Raw genomic sequence first — 19,290 nt, forward strand, 5'->3', positions numbered from 1 at the left:
AAAGTTTTTTTTTTTTAAATATTTATTTATTTATTACGTATACAATTTCTACATGTATGCCTGCAGGCCAGAAGCAGGCACCAGACCTCATTACAGATGGTTGTGAGCCACCATGTGGTTGCTGGGAATTGAACTCAGGACCTTTGGAAGAGCAGGCAATGCTCTTAACCACTGAGCCATCTCTCCAGCCCCTAGACCTATAAAGTTTAAGTGCTATACTCTATTGACCCCAGAATACTACTGCAGACTCTAAAGCCCATGTGGAACACTCGGCCTCCCCAGGGATGCTGACACTTGTCACGCTCAAGCAACTCTGCATGCATGCTACACAGTACCCCGTCCACTTTCTCCTTTCAAATCCCAGCCTATTCATCCTTCTAGGTGTGGCTTCGGCATACCTCGTATGCACAAGCCCTCAACTGTTCTGGCACCTTCGCTTCTGTCTCACAGACAAACCCTATAATTACAGCGCCGTCCACAAAAATGTGGCATTTTGTTTTCATTCCGGCTAGCTGAGCTTCTCAAGTCAACCATGGTATATGGGTCCCCTGCAGGAGCAGCCGGGGCTCTTAACCATGGAGCCCCCTAACTGTGACTTGTGTTTCTTGCTTCTCAATGCTCTGTCTGGGCCACAAAGCAGAATATAAGGACTTTGCTGGCTGATCCCTATTGGGTCGCCACAAATAGCCCCAGATTCTGTCTGAGTAGCTGTGATAATATGGAAGAACACAGAACCAAGAGCTAAAAGTCCCGGGTTTTAGCTGAGACTACAGACGAGACCAGCAAGAGCCTGCGTCTAGAGTCTCAGTCCCCATACCAGGATGTTTTCATGAAAACAATTCCTCCTGCATCTGAAGGGACTGAGGTGCATTTGGTGTGGTGGGGAACCATAAACTCCGCTGGATGTGCTGTCCTGGGGGGTCAGGGTCTGTGAGCAGTGGCCCGGGTGCAGCTGCACACCCACACGCAGGCAGTCAGGTGGCCTCCCTCACTGGACATACAGAAATGTTGATCCCCACAAAGCTTACTTGTAGAAAGGAGCCTTACCGTGGAGAGGTTCCTGTGTCCTTCCTTGGGCTGAGTAACGTTATCCTGGTCCACTCCCACGTCCAGGTTTTTGAGCAAGGCCTTCAGCTGCGGCAGCGTAAGGCTGTCATTCTCCCCATAGCGTTTCATGAGATCTTCCAGGAAGGAGGTGGCGCTGAGGGGCGGCACGGTAGCAGAGGAGGCCTGAGTCTGGGGGGCAGGTCCCCATATGCCAAACAGCACCAACAGGAGGCAGCTAGGGAGGGTGCGGGGCAGGGGCTTCATGGTGGCCAAGGACACCTAGAAGAACACAAAACCAGGTGAGGGCAAGGTCTCTATCTCTCCCGGTAACACTCAAGTGACTTTCAACTCCTCACCCACGTGCCAAGGACAAGGGTACCCTCCCCTCAGACTCTGAGTAGGATGAACATGGAAGTGTGACGTGGCCTCCCTCTCCAGGTGCTCTCCCTGGCTTTGGAGAAGTCTTTCTTTCGAAGGGGCAAGTGACAAGAAAAAGGACATGCTGGGCACTGGGAACATGCCTCCCATCCTCTAGGAGGAAGAGGCAGGAGGATAGGAGTTCAAGGCCAGTTTCAGCTACACAGTGAGCTTGGGAACCCGTTCCCTGAAAAGGGCGACGTTGCGGTGGAGAGCTTTCTTCAGGTGCCCATGCTCCTGTAAGAAACCCTAATAAAACTCACTGAGTCAAAACTAACACACATACACCCCAAATGGAGAAAGGAGTCCAGTTGGGAAGAGAAAGGGATTCAGCAGGAATGAAACAGAGCGAGTACTGGAGATTGACTATAGTCAGAATGCATTATATACATACATAAAAATGTCTTAATGAAACCCATTACTGTGTATAATTACATACAGTAGCCGGTTTCATTATGCTAATAAAATAATGTGCTAATAAAAATTTATTGTTTTGTGTATTTGGGTATTTTGGCAGCATCTATGTCTATGCACCATGTGCATACCTAGGTGTCCCCAGAGACCAGAGGAAGGGTATCAAATCCCCTGGAACTGAAGTCATGGTCAGCTGTGAGCCCCATGTTGGTGCTGGGTCCTTTGCAAGAGAAGCCAGTGCTCTTAACCATTGAGCTGGCTCTCCAGCCGCTAATAAAAAGTTTTAAAAAGAAGAAAAACAAGCCGGGCGGTGGTGGCGCACGCCTGTAATTCCAGCACTCAGGAGGCAGAGGCAGGCGGATCTCTGTGTGTTCAAGGCCAGCCTGGTCTACAAGAGCTAGTTCCAGGACAGGAACCAAAAGCTAAAAAAAAAAAAAAAAAAAAGAAAGAAAGAAAGAAAGAAAAAAAGAAAAACAGCCAGGAGTGGTAGCACAGGACTTTAATCCCAGTACTCGGGAGACAGAGGTAGGTGGATTTCTATGAGTTTGAGGCCAGCCTGCTCAACAAACTGAACTCCAAGACAGTCAGGACTACACAGAGAAAGCCTGTCTCAAAAATCAAAAAACCTAGAACAAAGAAAACAAAAGAAATGCTTACAACCTCTGTATAATATTGAGAATATATATTTAAAAGTTCAACCTGGGTGTGGCAGCAGGGACTTACAATCCCAGCTCTCAAGAGGCCAAGGCAGGCAAATCACAAGTCTGGGCTACACAGTGAAACTTTTATTAACAGTGCAGAAAAGTTTCCCTAAGGTGCAAGAAAAGCCCTGGTTCTATGTTCAGAACTGCAAAATTCAACATAAAGACCTCATGTTCGAGGGACTAAATCACAGAATTTATCTTATTTCTAAAATTTACATATTTCAGACCTTATCCAGACTTACAGAATTTACTTTAATCAATGCAATTTTAAAAATAATAACAACAAAAAGTTAGGTGTTGGATAGATGGCCTAGTGGTTAAGAGCATTTGCTGATCTTGCAGAGGATCAGGGGTCAGCCCTCAGCACCACAGGGCAGCTTCAGTCTGGTGCCCTCTTCTGGTTTCCATGGGTTTACACTCAGCACACTTAATGTACAAGCGAGCAAACATTCGTACACATAAAATATAAATAACACGAAGCTGGAGAGATGGCTCAGAGGTTAAGAGTACTGGCTACTCTTCCAGAGGACCCTGGTTCAAACCCCAGCACCCACATGGCAGCTCACCACTGTCTATATCTCTGAGTCCAGGGGATCTGACACTCTCACACAGACACACATTTGGGTAAAACACAAATGCATGTAAAATAAAAATAAATTATATATATACATATATATGTATATATCACTTAAAAATAAATTATACATATATATATATATATATATATATATATATATATATATATATATATCACTTAAAACTCAGAGATCCACCTGCCTCTGCCTCCTTCCCGAGTGCTGGGACTAAAGGTGTATGCCACCACAGTCTGGCTATAATAACAAATTTTAAAGCAGAATTATTTCATACAGTTAAAAAAAACTGAGAAGGAAAAAAGGCAAATGAGAGCTGGTTATAATTTTCCTGTTAATCATTTACTTCCCTTAGTACAGTTCTAACTTAATTGGTGACATCAGCAAACACTGGCGATGCCAGCCCAGTAGAATGCTATCACTGGGATGATCTCCGTCCTGGGGAGGGGATCCGGCAGCAGCTGCTCCACCTCTGTCCAAAGGAGCAGAGATGGCTAAGAACCAGGGCTGCCTGAACCCTGACCCTGCTGATTATACACAATGTGATGGTGGGTTAGCCCTTAACCGGAAACATCATAGAACGATCCAGGGCAGATTACCAGGGCCACAGCTTGAATTTCCACACTGTTACCTACAAGAGAAAAGGCACTGAGCAAGTCACTTGGCCTCACCTACCTCCCTTTTCTCATCTGTCAAGGCGGGACCCACCTCACTGGATGACCGCCAAAATTTAAGGACCAAAGTGATGGTGAGGTGTTTTATTAGCCACTAACTACCTGAACTGAGATATCAAAATCTGGCTCTACCAGTTCAGACTGACCTATATTATATAGTGACGCAAAAGGAAAAGGAGAAAGAGGGGCAACCCCTAAAAAAAGGCTTGGCGCTATAGCTCAGCCGCAGAATATGGGCCTCCTATGAACAAGGCCCTGGATGTAATCCCTAACATTGGAAAAGAGGCCGGGTGTGGCTGCGCCTGCCTTAATCCCTTGGGAGGCGGGCGGAGGTAAACGGATCTCTGTGAGTTTGAGGTCAGCCTGGTCTACATCCTGAGTTCCAGGACAGTTGGCGCAAATAGTGAGACCCTGCCTCAAAAAGGAGAGAAAGAGAAGAAGAATGAGAATGAAAGGAAAGAAAAGACAAAAACTAACCAGGTAGAAAACAAAACTCTGGCTATAATCACTCAACGACAAGATTGCTCTCCCAACTTCTACTTTCATCTCAGACACGAACCTGCCAATGAAACTGTCACGGGACCCTGTAACCAATCGAGTTTACATTCAACTAAGACACACAACTCTGGCATCCCTGTCAGCCACACAAGCTTCAACACACCTAAGGGTACTCTGGCTTTAGATCCCACAGATGGGACACAAAAGCTGGGGACCAAAAACAAAAACAAAAAAATCATTCTTCAGTCAGGAGGTAGAAGCAGACAGATTTCTCTGACCTCAAGGCCAGCCTACGCTATACAGCAAGTTCCAGGTCAGCCTGGGTTATAAAGTAAGACCCTGTCTGAAATAAGTAACAAAATAAATAAGAATTTTTTTTTATTTATTTTTTTTTTTTTGGTTTTTCGAGACAGGGTTTCTCTGTGGCTTTGGAGCCTGTCCTGGAACTAGCTCTGTAGACCAGGGTGGTCTCGAACTCACAGAGATCCGCCTGCCTCTGCCTCCCGAGTGCTGGGATTAAAGGCGTGCGCCACCACCGCCCGGCTTAAATAAGAAATTTTTGAGGGTTGCTCTTCGGTGGACTATCCTTTTTGCCATACATCTGGAAGGACCAGACAAGGGCACAAAAGGCAGCCCGCAACTCAGTTCTCTGGATTCACTGACAACCAGGTTAATCTATGCTTTGAGGAGTGGATCTTAGATAAAAATGAGAATAAAACCCACTGCTCAAAGAAGGGCTTTGTCTGCAGGGTGGCACATGCCCCTACTCCCAGGATTTGGGAGACCCGGTAGGAGGACCAGGAGTTAAGGCCAGCCTCAGCTACACAGTGAGCTCAAGGCCAGCCTGGGCTATAAGAGCCCCTTTCTCAACAAAGAAAAATGGAGGGATGGGCTGGAGAGATGGCTCAGAGGTTAAGAGCATTGCCTGCTCTTCCAAAGGCCCTGAGTTCAATTCCCAGCAACCACATGGTGGCTCACAACCATCTGTAATGAGGCCTGGTGCCCTCTTCTGGCCTGCAGGCATACACACAGACAGAATGTTGTATACATAATAAATAAATAAAAATTAAAAAAAAACATTTAAGAAAAATGGAGGGAGGAGGGGAGGTTGCCCATCCAGTCAGTTAGCTGTGAGCTCTTTATTCTCTTCGCTGTCAGCATGAGGGCTGGGTGTGTGAGGGGCGGGGGTCGAAGCAGAGCTGGTAAGGAGAGCTGGTGAGCAGTTAGCCTTTTCCAAGCCGCTCCCTTCAAAGACGCTGGGAAAGGTATCCATCCCTAGGGAGCAGATAAGGAAGCTGGGATCTGGAGGCTAGCAAATGAGATCCGGAGGCAGCAAAGTCAGGAACTGAATTTTTCATGAACTGAAGTCAGGCCTGAATGACATCCAAACCCTGGCATCCAGTGTGGGCTCGGCATGAAGACAGCGCATGCCCAGGATGCCATGGAGAACCAGGGAACTAACTCTGCAGGCCTCCACACCGAGATCTGCCAATTTCTGTCAGCCCCACTGGGGACCCTAGATCCAGGCTGGGGACAGCCAAGGGTGCTATCGAGGCCAGGCTGTCTCACAGGACTCCCACTGCAGAGTCCTAGAGCACTGTTCCTACCTCAAACACCTTTCTCAAGTTTCCCTTCAGCGACTTAAAACACTAAGAAGGAAACAGACGCCCTTCAACAGTGGGCGCCACAGGGTGATGTTACTTTGGCAGCTCCACCCGGATGGGCATTCAGGCAGAGGTTGGCATTTATGATGGATCGGTTTTCTCGTGTCCTAGTGGCCCCTTGATCCCTTCCTATGGCTTTGAGTGCAGCCTGCAATGCTAGAGAACTGGCCCCCTCCGGCTGTGCCAGGACCCAAGCCCGTGTTTCTCCCAGAAAGCTCTTCCCTCGACCGCTGCTGGCATGGCTGCTTCCCTCTCTAGAAAGCACTGCTTTGGGCTTTGCAGGCAAGACTGCCAGGGCTCTGGGGTGCAAGCCAGTACCTGCAGGTAGGAAGACCCAGTGAGCAGAGTTCTATCACCTCGAGCTCATCTCACCAAGAGTAAGGAAGCCTCAGTACAACCGGGGCAGTTAGGAGTCCTTGTCCAGAATTCTAGGAACTGCTGAGGGCCCTACAGACTCAAGTGGCCCTGGCCGTTTAGTACGCATGAAGGGCGCTTTCTGCTCCAGAGATCTGGGTATCTTTCTGTTTGCCCTTTCTTAACTGTTAAGTTATTCTTAGGGGGGAAATGTTTATAAAAGACTTTGAAATTAGCCAGGCATGGTGGCTCACATTTGTAATCTGAGCGCTTGGGAGGCAGAGGCAGGAGATTGCTACTGGATCCATATAACTGAATTCCAGGCCAGCCAGGGCTATGTAGGGATGCGAGCGTGCGAGAGCACGTTCGTGCATGCATGCACACACACACTCATGCACGCACATACACCACAAGACAAAAAGCAAGTAAATTACAAAATCCAGATACCTTGGAGGAAATAAAAGAGACAGAAAACACACACAGCTCTTACCAGAGGCCCTCGCTCTGCGGTCTCAGCCCCACACCTGGCCGAATAGGAGTCACTGCAGTGGTCTAGGGAGCGGAGCCAGAGGCACTAGGAGGACTGGGGCAGAGGGAAGGCTCCAGTGTGTGGCCACCCAGCCCAGGCCCTACCCACTAAAGAGTTCCTCCCCCTCTGACTACTGGGCTCAGGGTCGAAGTGAGTTATCCTACAGCCTCAGGTCAGCTCCAAGCACCAGAGCTCAGCCTCAGGGGAACAAAATAAGTAAGGGAAGTCGACGTGACTGCATCCTAGAATCCTGGAGCAATGTGATGCTTCCCTGCCATCCTCAGGCTCCTAAACTGGAATCCTGCTGACTGTCACCCCCTTGTTAGGTCCAGAAGCACCTACCTTCAGATGGCGGTTCTGCCTGGTCTGTTGGCGCACTACTATGATATTCACTAGGTTCTGTTTTTTCTTGACTTAAGCAAGAGAAGGAAAGCACTTAATTTTTCTTCGAGGTAACTAGATGGTAACTTGCCACAATGCTCAGTCAAGAAGCTGACCACAGAGGAGGAGAGAGTAGAAACCTGAAGGAACCTGGGTGGCCAAGTCTCCCTTCCCTGATCTCACCAGCTGGCCAGGAGATCCACTACCCTGCACCCAGACTCCCGGGAGCACAGCCATAAACACAGAGACACAGCGACAGGGTCCAATACAATCTTGGCCAAGGCAAGAGTGTTTCTGAGGCCACGGAGGTGTACTTATGACCCTTCCCCTCCCAGGTCACATGGAGCACTTCCTAGGTGACCAAGCTGAATTTCAACCTCCTCTAATCTTGTTTATCTCTGAGGACTGGATGCCTGGAGGGCCAGAAGTTCCATTTCAGGTGGGCTAGCCAGAACTGGTTGGTTCTAAGATGGCTGCCAGAGTGACCTCCTGACAACCAGCTTCACTACACTCCCGAGTGTTCACTAGATGACCTCCCAGTTGTCTTAACTCTGACTAGAAAGCACACCGCTCTTCAACTGCACCCCAACTGTGAAAACCTAAATGTTGAGCAAAACTAGGCCATTTCTCACTAAGGTCCCCAAACCCGGCAAGAGACAAACCACCACCATTTTTTTTTTTTTTTGTCCTTTCCAATGGAGGGTTATGGGGAAGTTCCTGGAGGGCTATGGGGAGAAGAAACTGAGACGTGGATAGTCATGTCTCTCCGGCAGAAGGGCTCCAACACACACCGGCTTGGGGATACCTGCCAGTTCCAGGAGACTCCATCTTCCCCTTCCAAAAGAAATGGGAGGTACTCTACCAAAATAGCAGACTGAACCGTGTCTACACTACAGGGAACGTTCTTAAAACCCCAGCGCAGAGGACAGACCCACCCCCCTGCCTCACTTCATCCTCCAGACCCAGAGAGCAGACCCGAACACCCTCTGTGTGCCTGGGGAAGTGGGAAACAAATCAGCCACACCTGGTGGGAAGAAAGAACAGAACATCAGGCAAACACAGGCAGAGCCAAGCAAACAGCACCACACAATTCAAGGAAGACAGTTCTGCCCTTTGCTATAACTGTGAGTCCACCAGACAGCAGCACTTGCGAGAGAGACTGAGGCAGGAGAGCCATGAGTTCTGGGTCAGCCTGGTCTCACTGGTCTCAATAGTTAAACTTTATCTTAAAAAAAAAAAAAAAAGCAAAATAAAATAACACACACACACAAAAAAACCCAAATCATAATACAGGGCCCGGAGAGATAACTCTGTCCCCAGCACTCATGAAAAAGGCAGAGATATGGAGGTAGGGGCTTATGATCTCAGCCACGGAGGCATCCATATCATCTATAACACAGTTCCAAAAAACCCAACACCCTCTCTGGCCTCCACACACTCTTGCACACACATAATGCACATAAATTCACACAGGCAAACACACATCCACATAGAATAAACCTTTAAATTGAAGTGGGGCAAAGGGAAGTCTTGGGAGGTAGCCCAGGCAGATCTGAAATCCATGGTCCTCCTGACTTGCCTCCTAAGAGCAGGAGTATAGATCTACACCACCTGTATAGACGTACACAACCTGTACAGATAACATATACCACCTGTGTAGATGATGTATACCACCTGTATAGATGAAGTACACCACCTATATAGATGACTACACCACGTGTATAGATGACGTACACCACCTGTATAGATGACTACACCACCTGTGTAGATGACGTACACCACCTGTGTAGATGACTACCCCACCTGTATATATGACGTATACCACCTATACAGATGATGTATACCACCTGTACAGATGACATACACCACGTGTATAGATGACGTACACCACGTGTATAGATGACGTACACCACCTGTGTAGATGACGTACACCACCTGTGTAGATGGCATACACCACCTGTGTAGATGACATACACCACCTGTGTAGATGACGTATACCACCTGTGTAGATGACTACCCCACCTGTATATATGACGAATACCACCTGTACAGATGATGTATACCACCTGTACAGATGACGTACACCACGTGTGTAGATGACGTACACCATCTGTATAGATGACGTACACCACCTGTGTAGATGACGTATACCACCTGTGTAGATGACGTACACCACCTGTATAAATGATGCACATACACCACCTGTACAGATGACGTACACCACATGTATAGATGACGTACACCATCTGTGTAGATGACGTATACCACCTGTGTAGATGACGTATACCACCTGTATAGATGACTATACCACGTGTATAGATAATATACACCACCTTGTATAAATGTATACCACCATGCCTGACATGAAGACAACCAGCAATGTCTGCACTATTCTGACAGAAAAGCTCAGGGATGCACACCTCTAATCCCCTCCCACACAGGAAGTAGAAGTAGAAGCAGGAAGAGCAGGAGCTCAGGGCTAGCCTTAGCTACATAGTGAGTTTGAAGCCAGTCTGAGTCTCTCTCTCTCTCTCTCTCTCTCTCTCTCTCTCTCTCTCTCACACACACACACACACACACACACACACACCACACACACAGTGAGTTAGGGGATGCAAAGAAGGAAATAAAGGAGTTCAGGGAGCAAGTGAGTCAACAAAAGCGCTGCCCCCCAAGCCTGGTGTGAAGACCTGAGTTCAACCCCAGAACAGACGTAAAAAAGTTGATCGTTGGGGCTGGAGAGATAGCTTTAGTTAAGGGCGCTTGTTATTCTTGCAGAGGACCTGGATTCCAGTGCCAGCACTCACATGGAGGCTCACAACCGTCTGTAACTCCAGTTCCAGATCCTGGGATCTGTGCCATCCTCAGGCTCCCACAGGCCCCCCATGGTACACATACACACAGTCAAAACACTCATACACATGAAATAAAAATAAATCGTTAGAAAAAATGTTTGAGAGAAGTTGACTATAGTGGGGCCCACTGTAATTGCTGCACTCACGCACCAAAGAGAGGCCGAGACAGGAGAGCCACCCAGCAGCTCACAGGCTGGAACATCCAATATGCAGACCCAGGAGACCCCACCCCAAAACAAGGCAGAAGGGAAAAGCTGCCCTCTGACCTCCACAAATGAGCTGTGGCGCACATTTGCGTACACACACAATAATAAAATTATATTTTTAAAAAAGAGAGCATGCTTACAAAAGCAGAAACTAGGAGCAGAAGAAATCCTTAAAAAAAAAAAGACAATCCAATAATGTAATTAGGGCCGTCAGGGTGTGGGGGAAAGGATATGGGGACAGTATAAGATTTGAAATAGAGCAAGAGTCACTAGGTACTGTCTAACATGAAAACAAGCAATTATAGATGACTCACAAGCAATTAACTCTGCTGAGAGAGAAAAGTGTCTCTTGCAAGTAACATATTTCTCTAAAACTTAATAATTCCCTTTCGTTGACTGCAGTTTCTTTTTCTTCTGAAGCAGTCAAAGCTTTTCCATGGGAGTATTTATGTCTACTTTTCAATATCCATTTATGTATGAACATGCCTGGAATGCTGATGATGTATACTCTTTTCTGTTTGTTGGAGACAGTTCCTTTCTACATAGCTGTGGCTGTCCTGGAGCTCACTTATGAAGACGGACAGGCGGGTCTTCAACTCGCAAAGATCTGTTCTACCTGTGCCTCCGAGTGCTGGGTGAAAAGCCTGCACCACCACAGGCCAGCAAGAGAACGGATTTCCTGAGGCCTGGAGTCGATTTGGTTTTGCTTTGTTCTGCTTCAGCCCATTGATGTGGGGATGCAGCGATGTAAGAAAAAGACAGGGGCATCATCGGGAAGCAAAAGCTGACTTCTCTTCCCTTCCTTTGAAACAGGGTCTCATGCAGTCTAATAGGCCTCAATTTGATGTGTGGCTGAGGCTGACCTCGAACTCCTGATGTTCCTGCCTCTGCCTCCTGAATGCTGGGCTTCTCAGAGCCACATGGATTTATGTAGTACTAGGGATCACACCTAGAGCCTTGAGCATACTCAGCAAGCACTCTGCCAACAGAGCTACATCCCAGCCCAAACTCCCTTCCAAGTACAGCATAAAGCCTAGAACCCTACAGAAACAACCACTGACACCTGGTTACAAGGTTCTTCTATGACCATTCGACTATAATAGCCTCCATATTTAGGGCCAAACTACAAAGATACAGTCACCCTTGTAAGTTTCAGTATCCAAATTAGCTAGTAATTATTCTTTTTCCCATTTCCCCTTTATGGAGCGGAGGGCCACACATATGACAGGCAAATGTTCTCCCCACCAACAGGCTACCACCTCAGCCCAAGCAGCAGCCTTAAAGCCCTATGTTCAGGTAAACACTGTCTCTGGAGTTCAGAGAGCATCAAGGAAAATTGTGGTGGTGTAGACCTGTGATACCAGCTACTCAAGGGATCTGAGGCAGGAGGATGTTAAGTTCAAACAGTGCTTGGCTACAGCGTAAGTTCAAAGACAGCCTAAACAACTCAGCGGGGCCCTGTCTTAAGACACAGGTGAAGTGGTACATGCCTGGAATTCCAAGCATTTAGAAGGCAGAGGCATGAAGGTCGGGGGTTTAGGGGCCAGCCTTAATCATATCCTATATGGAGGCTAGCTTAGGCTACAAGAGATCCTGTCTCACCTCCACTTCCCCCCCAAACAGACTCCCCTGCAAAAGGCTAAAAATGTCCTAGGCTTGACCCCCCTCCCACGTACCACATACTCACACACACAAAGGAGGAAAGGGAAAGAATTGGTAACGACTGAGATAATACATACCTGCAATCCCAGCTGTCAGCAAACTGAAGCAGGAGGATTACTTCGAATACAAGAGTAGCCTAGGCAACAGAAGATCCTGTGAAACAGAAGTAAAAAGAGAGGTTAAACTGACCTGTCTGGGTCCCTGTCCGCTCACTGAATGAGCCCGGTCCAGAGGGCGTGCACACCCACGGCGAGCTTCCTTTCTCCACGTAACACACAGCTTTACTCACCTGGGTCCAGGCATTCAGTGGCCTCCCTTCCATTCCCTCCCACCCAACCACTTTACAGTTCCAGATTCCTGTTCCAGGGCCTGAGCCTCCAGCTATGGTATGCCTAAGGCCACCCAGGGTGGGAGACTTCCACATAGCACAAGAGGCCCAGGGGCCCACCCATTCATCCCAAGAAACTTAAGGTTGCTAAAAGGGGAAGGATGGAAGAATATTAAAAAAAAAAAAAAAGGTCAATGGTAACCCAGAAGCAGAGACCAGAATCAGAACCAGTAGCCTGGAGCTCACCACACAAAGATCTGCTGATCTCCCCTTGTGTGTCAGCACAGCAGAGAAGTTATATGGCCAGAGACCGGTGATCAAGACCTGGGGCAGCTAGATGGACTAGAACAGGAAGGTTTATTTAGCCCTGAGCTGAGCCCGGAATGAGTTTAATGGCAGCCAAACCCAGTGCTGGAGCCAGGAAGGGGGAGGGAAAAGCACACGTCAGGGCTCAGGGGCCACGGGGAAAAGCCAGAACTTCCAAAATTTCTTCAGGCAGGGGAAGAGAAGGAAGGGGCCCAGGGGAGCCGGCCAGTGCTTCCCGCCAAAGCCTGGGCGAGAGCTGCTCCTATTTCCATCACCTATCCATCAACAATTCCCAGACACCGATTGCAAAAGCGTGGCCTGCTGTTCCCTGTTTGCCAGACCACGGTGTCCTACATGCAGCCTCAGTACCGTGGCGCTGGCCCACATCTCACTTCCGGCACCTGCTTAAGCAAAGGCTTCTGGCTTGCTGATCAGGGTCAAATAAAAAGCAACACCTAGTAATTAAATCATAAATGCTTTTTCTCCCAAGCATCTCGATTACCTCTCCTTCCAGGGGGTCACAAACCACTCTTAGCTCTCCAACTATTTTGGACACTATATTTCTTGGTCTTCCAACAAGCCTGCTTAACTAGATTTTTGTTTCTTGAAGGCAAAGTCTAGTACCTCTTTGTCAACATGAGCCTAGCATGGTGCTGGGCACACAAGAGCTAGACGCAGAGAACTTCTGATCAAAGATGAGAAGTTTAACCTCCCGTCTTACCAATGTCTACAAGGCCTCTATAGCCCAACACCCCTGTCTACAGACATTCTACAGCCCTAGATGTCCCCACAGATCATGTGAAGTCAGCTGTTAGGACCATCTACTGTTCCTTCCCCTAAGTCATTCTCTTATCGTAAACTCGCTACACACACACACACAAGCACAAATGTACAAATGTTTGTCTTTTATTTTTCAGAATGGGTTTTGCTATGTAACCCTAGCAGGCCTGTTACTTAACATGCGGGTAGGCACCATCACAATGGGTACTTCAATTACGATAAGTAAACTAGAAGCCAGCTTGTGCTTATCAAATCTAAAACAGTTCTGGCCCAGCCCACAACAGCTCCCAAAAGAGAAGAAAAATAAGGAGTTCGAGCCCAGCTTCAGCTACATAGCAAGCCTGGGCTACGTTAGATTGTCTCCATTAATAAAGAAATCAAAAGCAAGGACAACGAAGTTCATTCATTCAAGAAACGGTCACTTCCTGTCTATGACCAAGGATTCTGTGAGTCCCTGGGATGCAAAGGACAGCAGGTACCTTCCCTCACACAGCGGGGAAGGTAAATAAACCCTGGACAAGAAACTTAGCAGTACAGCAAAACCAAGGACAGCAGGCAGCTCAAAGGTTCCCTGGCCAAACTGAGCCAACGGATTCCACCCAGGCTATGAAACGGCCTGGAGACTCATCAGAAGAGATGAAGACACGGGCTCTCGGCTGAGCTCCCAGGCCTACTCCCGAGATCGTGTTGCTGAGCTACGCTGCAAAGGGACTGCTACTCAGGCATCTGATAGTTATGGCATTAAGACATCCCTGCCAGGGCACCATTCCAGTGACACAGATGTCCTCGAGCCTGGCCCATGGAAGGGAAAGCTCAGCCTCTTCCCACAAAACCGTTACACATGTGATGAGCACATCTAACTGGCAGAGTCTGAGTCACACAGGGAATTTTAGCACAGACTATCTTAGTAGTCTGGCTTTGTTTTCATAGGCAATGCTAAGGCCCTAACCCAGAGCTTTCTGCATGTTAGTTAGCACTCTACCAATGAACTACGCTCCCAGGCCATGAATGTGTATTTTTATACATTTATAACAGAAGTCATCTGGTGTCAGAAGGCTCCCCTAAAGGAAAGTGCAGCACCCCAGAACTTGTGAAAGAAAGCTGGAGAGGGGCGGTAGAACAGTTCATGAAGCTGTAGCCATACTTAGGGACTCAGTGAAGATGGAGCAGCTAGAATTTGAAATCCATCGTGGCTAGATACACCACAGGTCACATAGGGGAGAGGATTAAGGGCTATAAATACAGGCCTTGAAGGATTCAAGAGAACATCTGGTTGAGTTGTGTGGGAATCAAACTCAGAGTCCCGGGCACACTAGGCGAGCGTCCTGCCACTCAGCTACACCGCAGCACCTGCTTTTGTTTGCCTTGCTTATCTGCACCCTCACACTGTAGCCCAGGTTGGCTTGGAGCTCACTATGTCACCTAGGAACCCCTGGCGACCCTCCTGCCTCAACCATCAAAGAGCTGGGAGCATGGGCATGAGCTACTAGGCCTGGTATTCATATGCTTTTAATATATCTGCCCGGCTGCATCATGGAGAGTGGGCAGAAGGTAGGCAGAAGGGGAGCAGGAGATTCAACAATGGGCTCTCACAGAGCGGTCAGGTCAAAACAGAACCAGTTTGGTCTGAAGGGCAAAAGTTCTTTGTGTTGGCTTCAGACTCAGCCAACCGGGCTATTATTCAGAGCTCATAATTCTGCAAGTGGAATTAGAAAAGAGACCACCCCAAAATTCAGGCTAAGACAAGTCAGCTCAACCCTCCTGCTGCAGCAGGTAGGCAATTTAAGAAGCATGCACTCTGGCTCTGCTTACTGCACACCCCGAGGGCCTTTGTTAGTACCGCTTGGTAAATGGCTAAGACTACCTGCCCCAGCACCCCTTCCCCAAGCCCCTCCAGACTTGCAAGCTAGCTCAAGCCCACGTCCTCCTCAAAGGCTCTAGCTGGCCAGTCTCCATAGGTGAAATAGCCTGGCATCCCATCATTAGCTGAAGGAAGTGTGTGTTTTTAAGTGTATGATCTTCACCTGAGAACCTGCTGGAAGGGCAAATTCTCAGCACCTCCAGGTAAACCGGAAACTCGCTTAGCCCAGAAATGTGGGTTTTCCTTCAGGCTCTCTGGCAAAGTTCCTGGACTCTACAGCCTAAGGTTTGCCACTCCACTTCCATGAAAACCAAAGGGGCAATAAAAAGGACCACATGGCCCTTTCCACCCAATATCCAGCCCTTCCTGATTGGCCACTGCTTGCCGCTCAGCACCTGGATACTCTGCACTCATGAGATAGGGTTACTGAAGAAAGTAAAGAAAAATGGTTATTTCCAAACTGGGAAGAAGGCAGCAGAGAGAGACAGAAATGTCAGTCCCAAATCCTAAATCTTCTCCCACTTACCCAATCTCTTACATAGCATACTCTCTGGCCAAGGTCATAGCCAGGCAGTCACTGATTACTAAACGTAAGGCTTTTCCACATCCTCTGCTTCCTCCTCTCTGTGGGACCACAAACCAAAGCATCCTGCTTCCTAAGATCCCAGGCACCAAACAGAAACCAACCCAGCCTACTGACCCTCACTCTAGCCGCTTGGACCCTCCTTCCTGACGTCCCTGCCTGGCTTTGTCTCATAAGCCCCTGCACTCCTCTGGCTCCATCCTGCCTTCCACCTTCAGCTGCTGCTATTCTTTCCTGGGCTCTGGTCTCCAACCAGAACATCACACACGAGGCTGGACAGATGGCTCAGAGGTTACCAGCACTGGCTGCTCTTCCAGAGGTCCTGAGTTCAATTCCCAGCACCCACATGGTGGCTCTCAACCATCCATAACGAGATTTGGTGCCCTCTTCTGGTGTGCAAATGTACATGAAGAATATCACACAACCCACCACCCACCTCACCCCTGCACCTTCTAGGCCAACCCCTCTGGACTCAAAAGCCTGATGAAGCCATCAGAAGGCTACAGGTGCATGCTTGCCCCATCCAGAAGGTGAGGAGGAATGAGGGGGTCCTGCAGAAATTCTGTCTCTACTCCATTCTGGTGTTCCCCAGCACCGCCTCTCCCCAGCCAGACCCCTTCTCACCTTCCTCTTTGTCTCAAGGTCATGGCGCTGAGAATGACAGGCTTACATTTTAGGTTAACTGCCGTGGCTGTTTCTTAACAGTCGTCCAGGAGGCTGGCAGGACCTTCACTGAGTACTTGCATATAAAGGAAAAGGCTTCTATACTCTGGCATAACCTCACCCTCCCTAGGCACCACAGGAAGTTTAGACTTCACCGTGGAAGCACTGGGTGAGGTCACGAGGAACAAGAGAATCTGCACAGTAGCATCTTCTAGAAGCTCCCTGTGTTGAAGGGGGGCAAAGGAAACCATGACTCTGGTCCCATCCTGCCCCCCTCCCCCACCCCCGTCCTGACCAGAACTCTGCAGAGAAGCTGTCAAGTTCAAGCACAGATGGATTCCAGAGCAAAAGCAAGCAAGGTTCTGGTTCATCTCACAGGAAGCCACAGATCAGTACTTGCTATAGATGGAGGCCACTTGCGCAAAGCCGCTGACACACTGCCATCTCCAGGCGATAGAGTACAGAACTGAGTTCCCGAGCAGGGGAGCTATTTATGCACGGATTTCCACCCCCTCCCCGACCTCCCACAAACTGCTTGCCTATTAAAAAGGGATCAACATTCTAGCCAGACTTAAAAGCTTACCCTTTCTAGTCAACACTCACCTGAGCTCCAGTTTAGGTCATTTTCAAACACAGAGACGAAAGAAATAGGCATTAAAACAGTTCTAGGTGCTGGAGAGACAGCCTAGTTGGTAAATGCTGGCCTGGCAAGCATAAGAACCTGAATTCAGTACCTAGAACAAATGTAGAAAGAGCCTGGATGTGGGGGCGTGTGCTACAGAGGTGGGGAAGGTGGGTCCCCGAGGCCCACTGACCAGCAGGGTAGACTACTTGAGAACCTTTCTGAAAAACAAAAGGAGGGAGAGAGGGAAGGAGGGAGGAAGTTAGAGAGGGAGGGTGGAAGGGAGGAAAAGAAAGAGGGAGGGAGAGAGGGAAGGGAAAGAAAGGAAAGGAAGGAAAGACCAAAGGCTGGAAATGGCTCAGTGGTTAAGAGTGTACACTGCTTTGCAGAGGAACAGAATTCTGCTCCCAGGACCCACATTGCGCAGTTAAAAATTGCTCATCACTCCAGCTCCAGGGTGTCTAGCACCTTCTTCTGGTCTCCGTGGGTACCTAAACTCCCATGTACATACACACATATACACATAATTAAAAATAAATAAAATCAGCCAGGTGGTGGAGGTGGCACTTGGGACGCAGAGGCAGGTGGATCTCTGTGAGTTCAAGGCCAGCCTGGTCTACAAAAGGAATTCGAGGGCAGCCAGAGCTGCTACACAGAGAGACCCTCTCTTAAAAAAGTGTGGGCAACACTTAGGTAACAACATCCCAGGTTGTCCCCTGGCCTCCCACACAGCTGCACGCAAATACACACTATAATGCGCACACACAGACAACACACAAAGAAACTAATTATAGAAGCGCCATTCATCAAAAGCCCTGGAGACAACCCAAGGGCCCCTGAGAAGGTAGGTAGGAAACCTCCAGGAGCTTCTCAGGAAGGAACTGGATGTGAGTGAGTGCACACAGGGAGCTTTTAACACGTGCCCACTGACCGTGCAGTTTGTAAGAGACCCCTTCTAGGAAGACCTGCAGAGCCTGTCTGAGTCTGGAACACTGCTCTGGAAACTTCTGGTGCCAAGAGCCCAACTAAGTTTTCATAGTAACGCCAAGGAGCAGGAGGAATTGGAGAAGAAACGTTGAGGTGTTTGTTTTTGAAAGATCTCTGACCTGGCCTTCCACTGGGCACCCACCCGGCTACCATCAGAGTTCTCTCTTCTTAACAGTGTGACAAATACACGCAGACATTAATTTAATCAAAGGGGTATTTCACCAGGCTGGTCACATAATGTTCTTGGCTTTAACCCAGGTAATGTTCTCTCAGCAAAACTGAATGAAAGTCTAACCTTTTCCTGGGCTTTAAAAGCTACTGTGTTGAGCCAGGCATAGCAGCTCGTGCCTTTAATCCCAGCATTCAAGAGGCAGAGATAGGTGGATCTCTGAGTTCGAGGCCAGCCTGGTCTACACAGTGAGCTCCAGGACACCAGAGCTATGTAGTGAGACCCTGTCTCCAAAAAAGAAAAACAACACAAAATAAAACAAAATAGGAAATGGGGGAAAAGATAGGTAAGTCCCTCCCTTCCCCACATCTCTGAGAACCAAGTGCCCAGAGTGGCAGCCACCTGATAATCTCACCAAAAATAACATTTTACTTTTCCCCATGGTACAGGACGTATAAGAGGAGCCCCACAGGCCGTTTCTAGAATTCCTCAGCTGCTCATGGAAACTCTGAGTCTCGTCACCATTAAGCACACCTCAGATGTGCACGCTACATGGCATTGCTGGGGGAGGGGCTACAGTGGCTGCCCAGAAGAGGGAGGGGACGATAATCAAGGCCATAGCTTCACATACCACACACAGAAGGCAGCTCACCCGTGGTCAAGGTCTCTGTCATGGGTCTGCTGGATGTCAGAGGGTGTCAGAGAGGGAGGAGCAGAAAAGAGAAACACGGAGACTTTGTTCCCAGGGCTGGACAGGCTGTCCCATGGGGCATTTTGGTCAGCTGCCCGGGGCCCGGGGGAGTGGGGTGACTGTACTTTTTGCACCTTTCTGGGAAAGGGGATGGGAATAGTCATGGCTTGCTGCCCTGGAAACCACCCAGGGACCTGGTTATCCTGAGAACTTGCCCAGCCTGCCACATGCAAAGTGTTCCAACACTGGGGAAATGGCACTGGGATACCCAAAGGCTAGAGATGTTCCATAGGCCAGGGATGTCA

The 19,290-nt window shown here is 48.6% G+C and overlaps 1 protein-coding gene across 4 annotated transcripts in view; it reads right to left on the reverse strand.

The window, feature by feature from the left end:
• Positions 1-19,290, reverse strand: part of Slc39a14 (solute carrier family 39 member 14) — a 46,627-nt gene that overhangs the window by 13,867 nt on the left and 13,470 nt on the right. For 2 of the 4 annotated variants that reach the window (XM_041669129.1, XM_041669137.1), the window contains exons 2-3: positions 12,073-12,148; positions 1,048-1,326 (exon numbers count right to left, since the gene is read on the reverse strand). In XM_041669129.1, the coding sequence (XP_041525063.1) occupies positions 1,048-1,311 (264 nt within the window). In that variant the 5' untranslated portion in view covers positions 1,312-1,326; positions 12,073-12,148. Of the gene's footprint in view, positions 1-1,047; positions 1,327-12,072; positions 12,149-12,569; positions 12,639-16,477; positions 16,548-19,290 lie in introns of those variants that run through there. The other 2 variants (XM_041669155.1, XM_041669146.1) reach the window with 2 other exon arrangements.

This window comes from Microtus oregoni, unplaced genomic scaffold (genome assembly GCF_018167655.1).
Source record: "Microtus oregoni isolate MIOR12 unplaced genomic scaffold, Mior012 000001F_ref0000356, whole genome shotgun sequence".
NCBI classification, from domain to species: Eukaryota; Metazoa; Chordata; class Mammalia; order Rodentia; family Cricetidae; genus Microtus; species Microtus oregoni.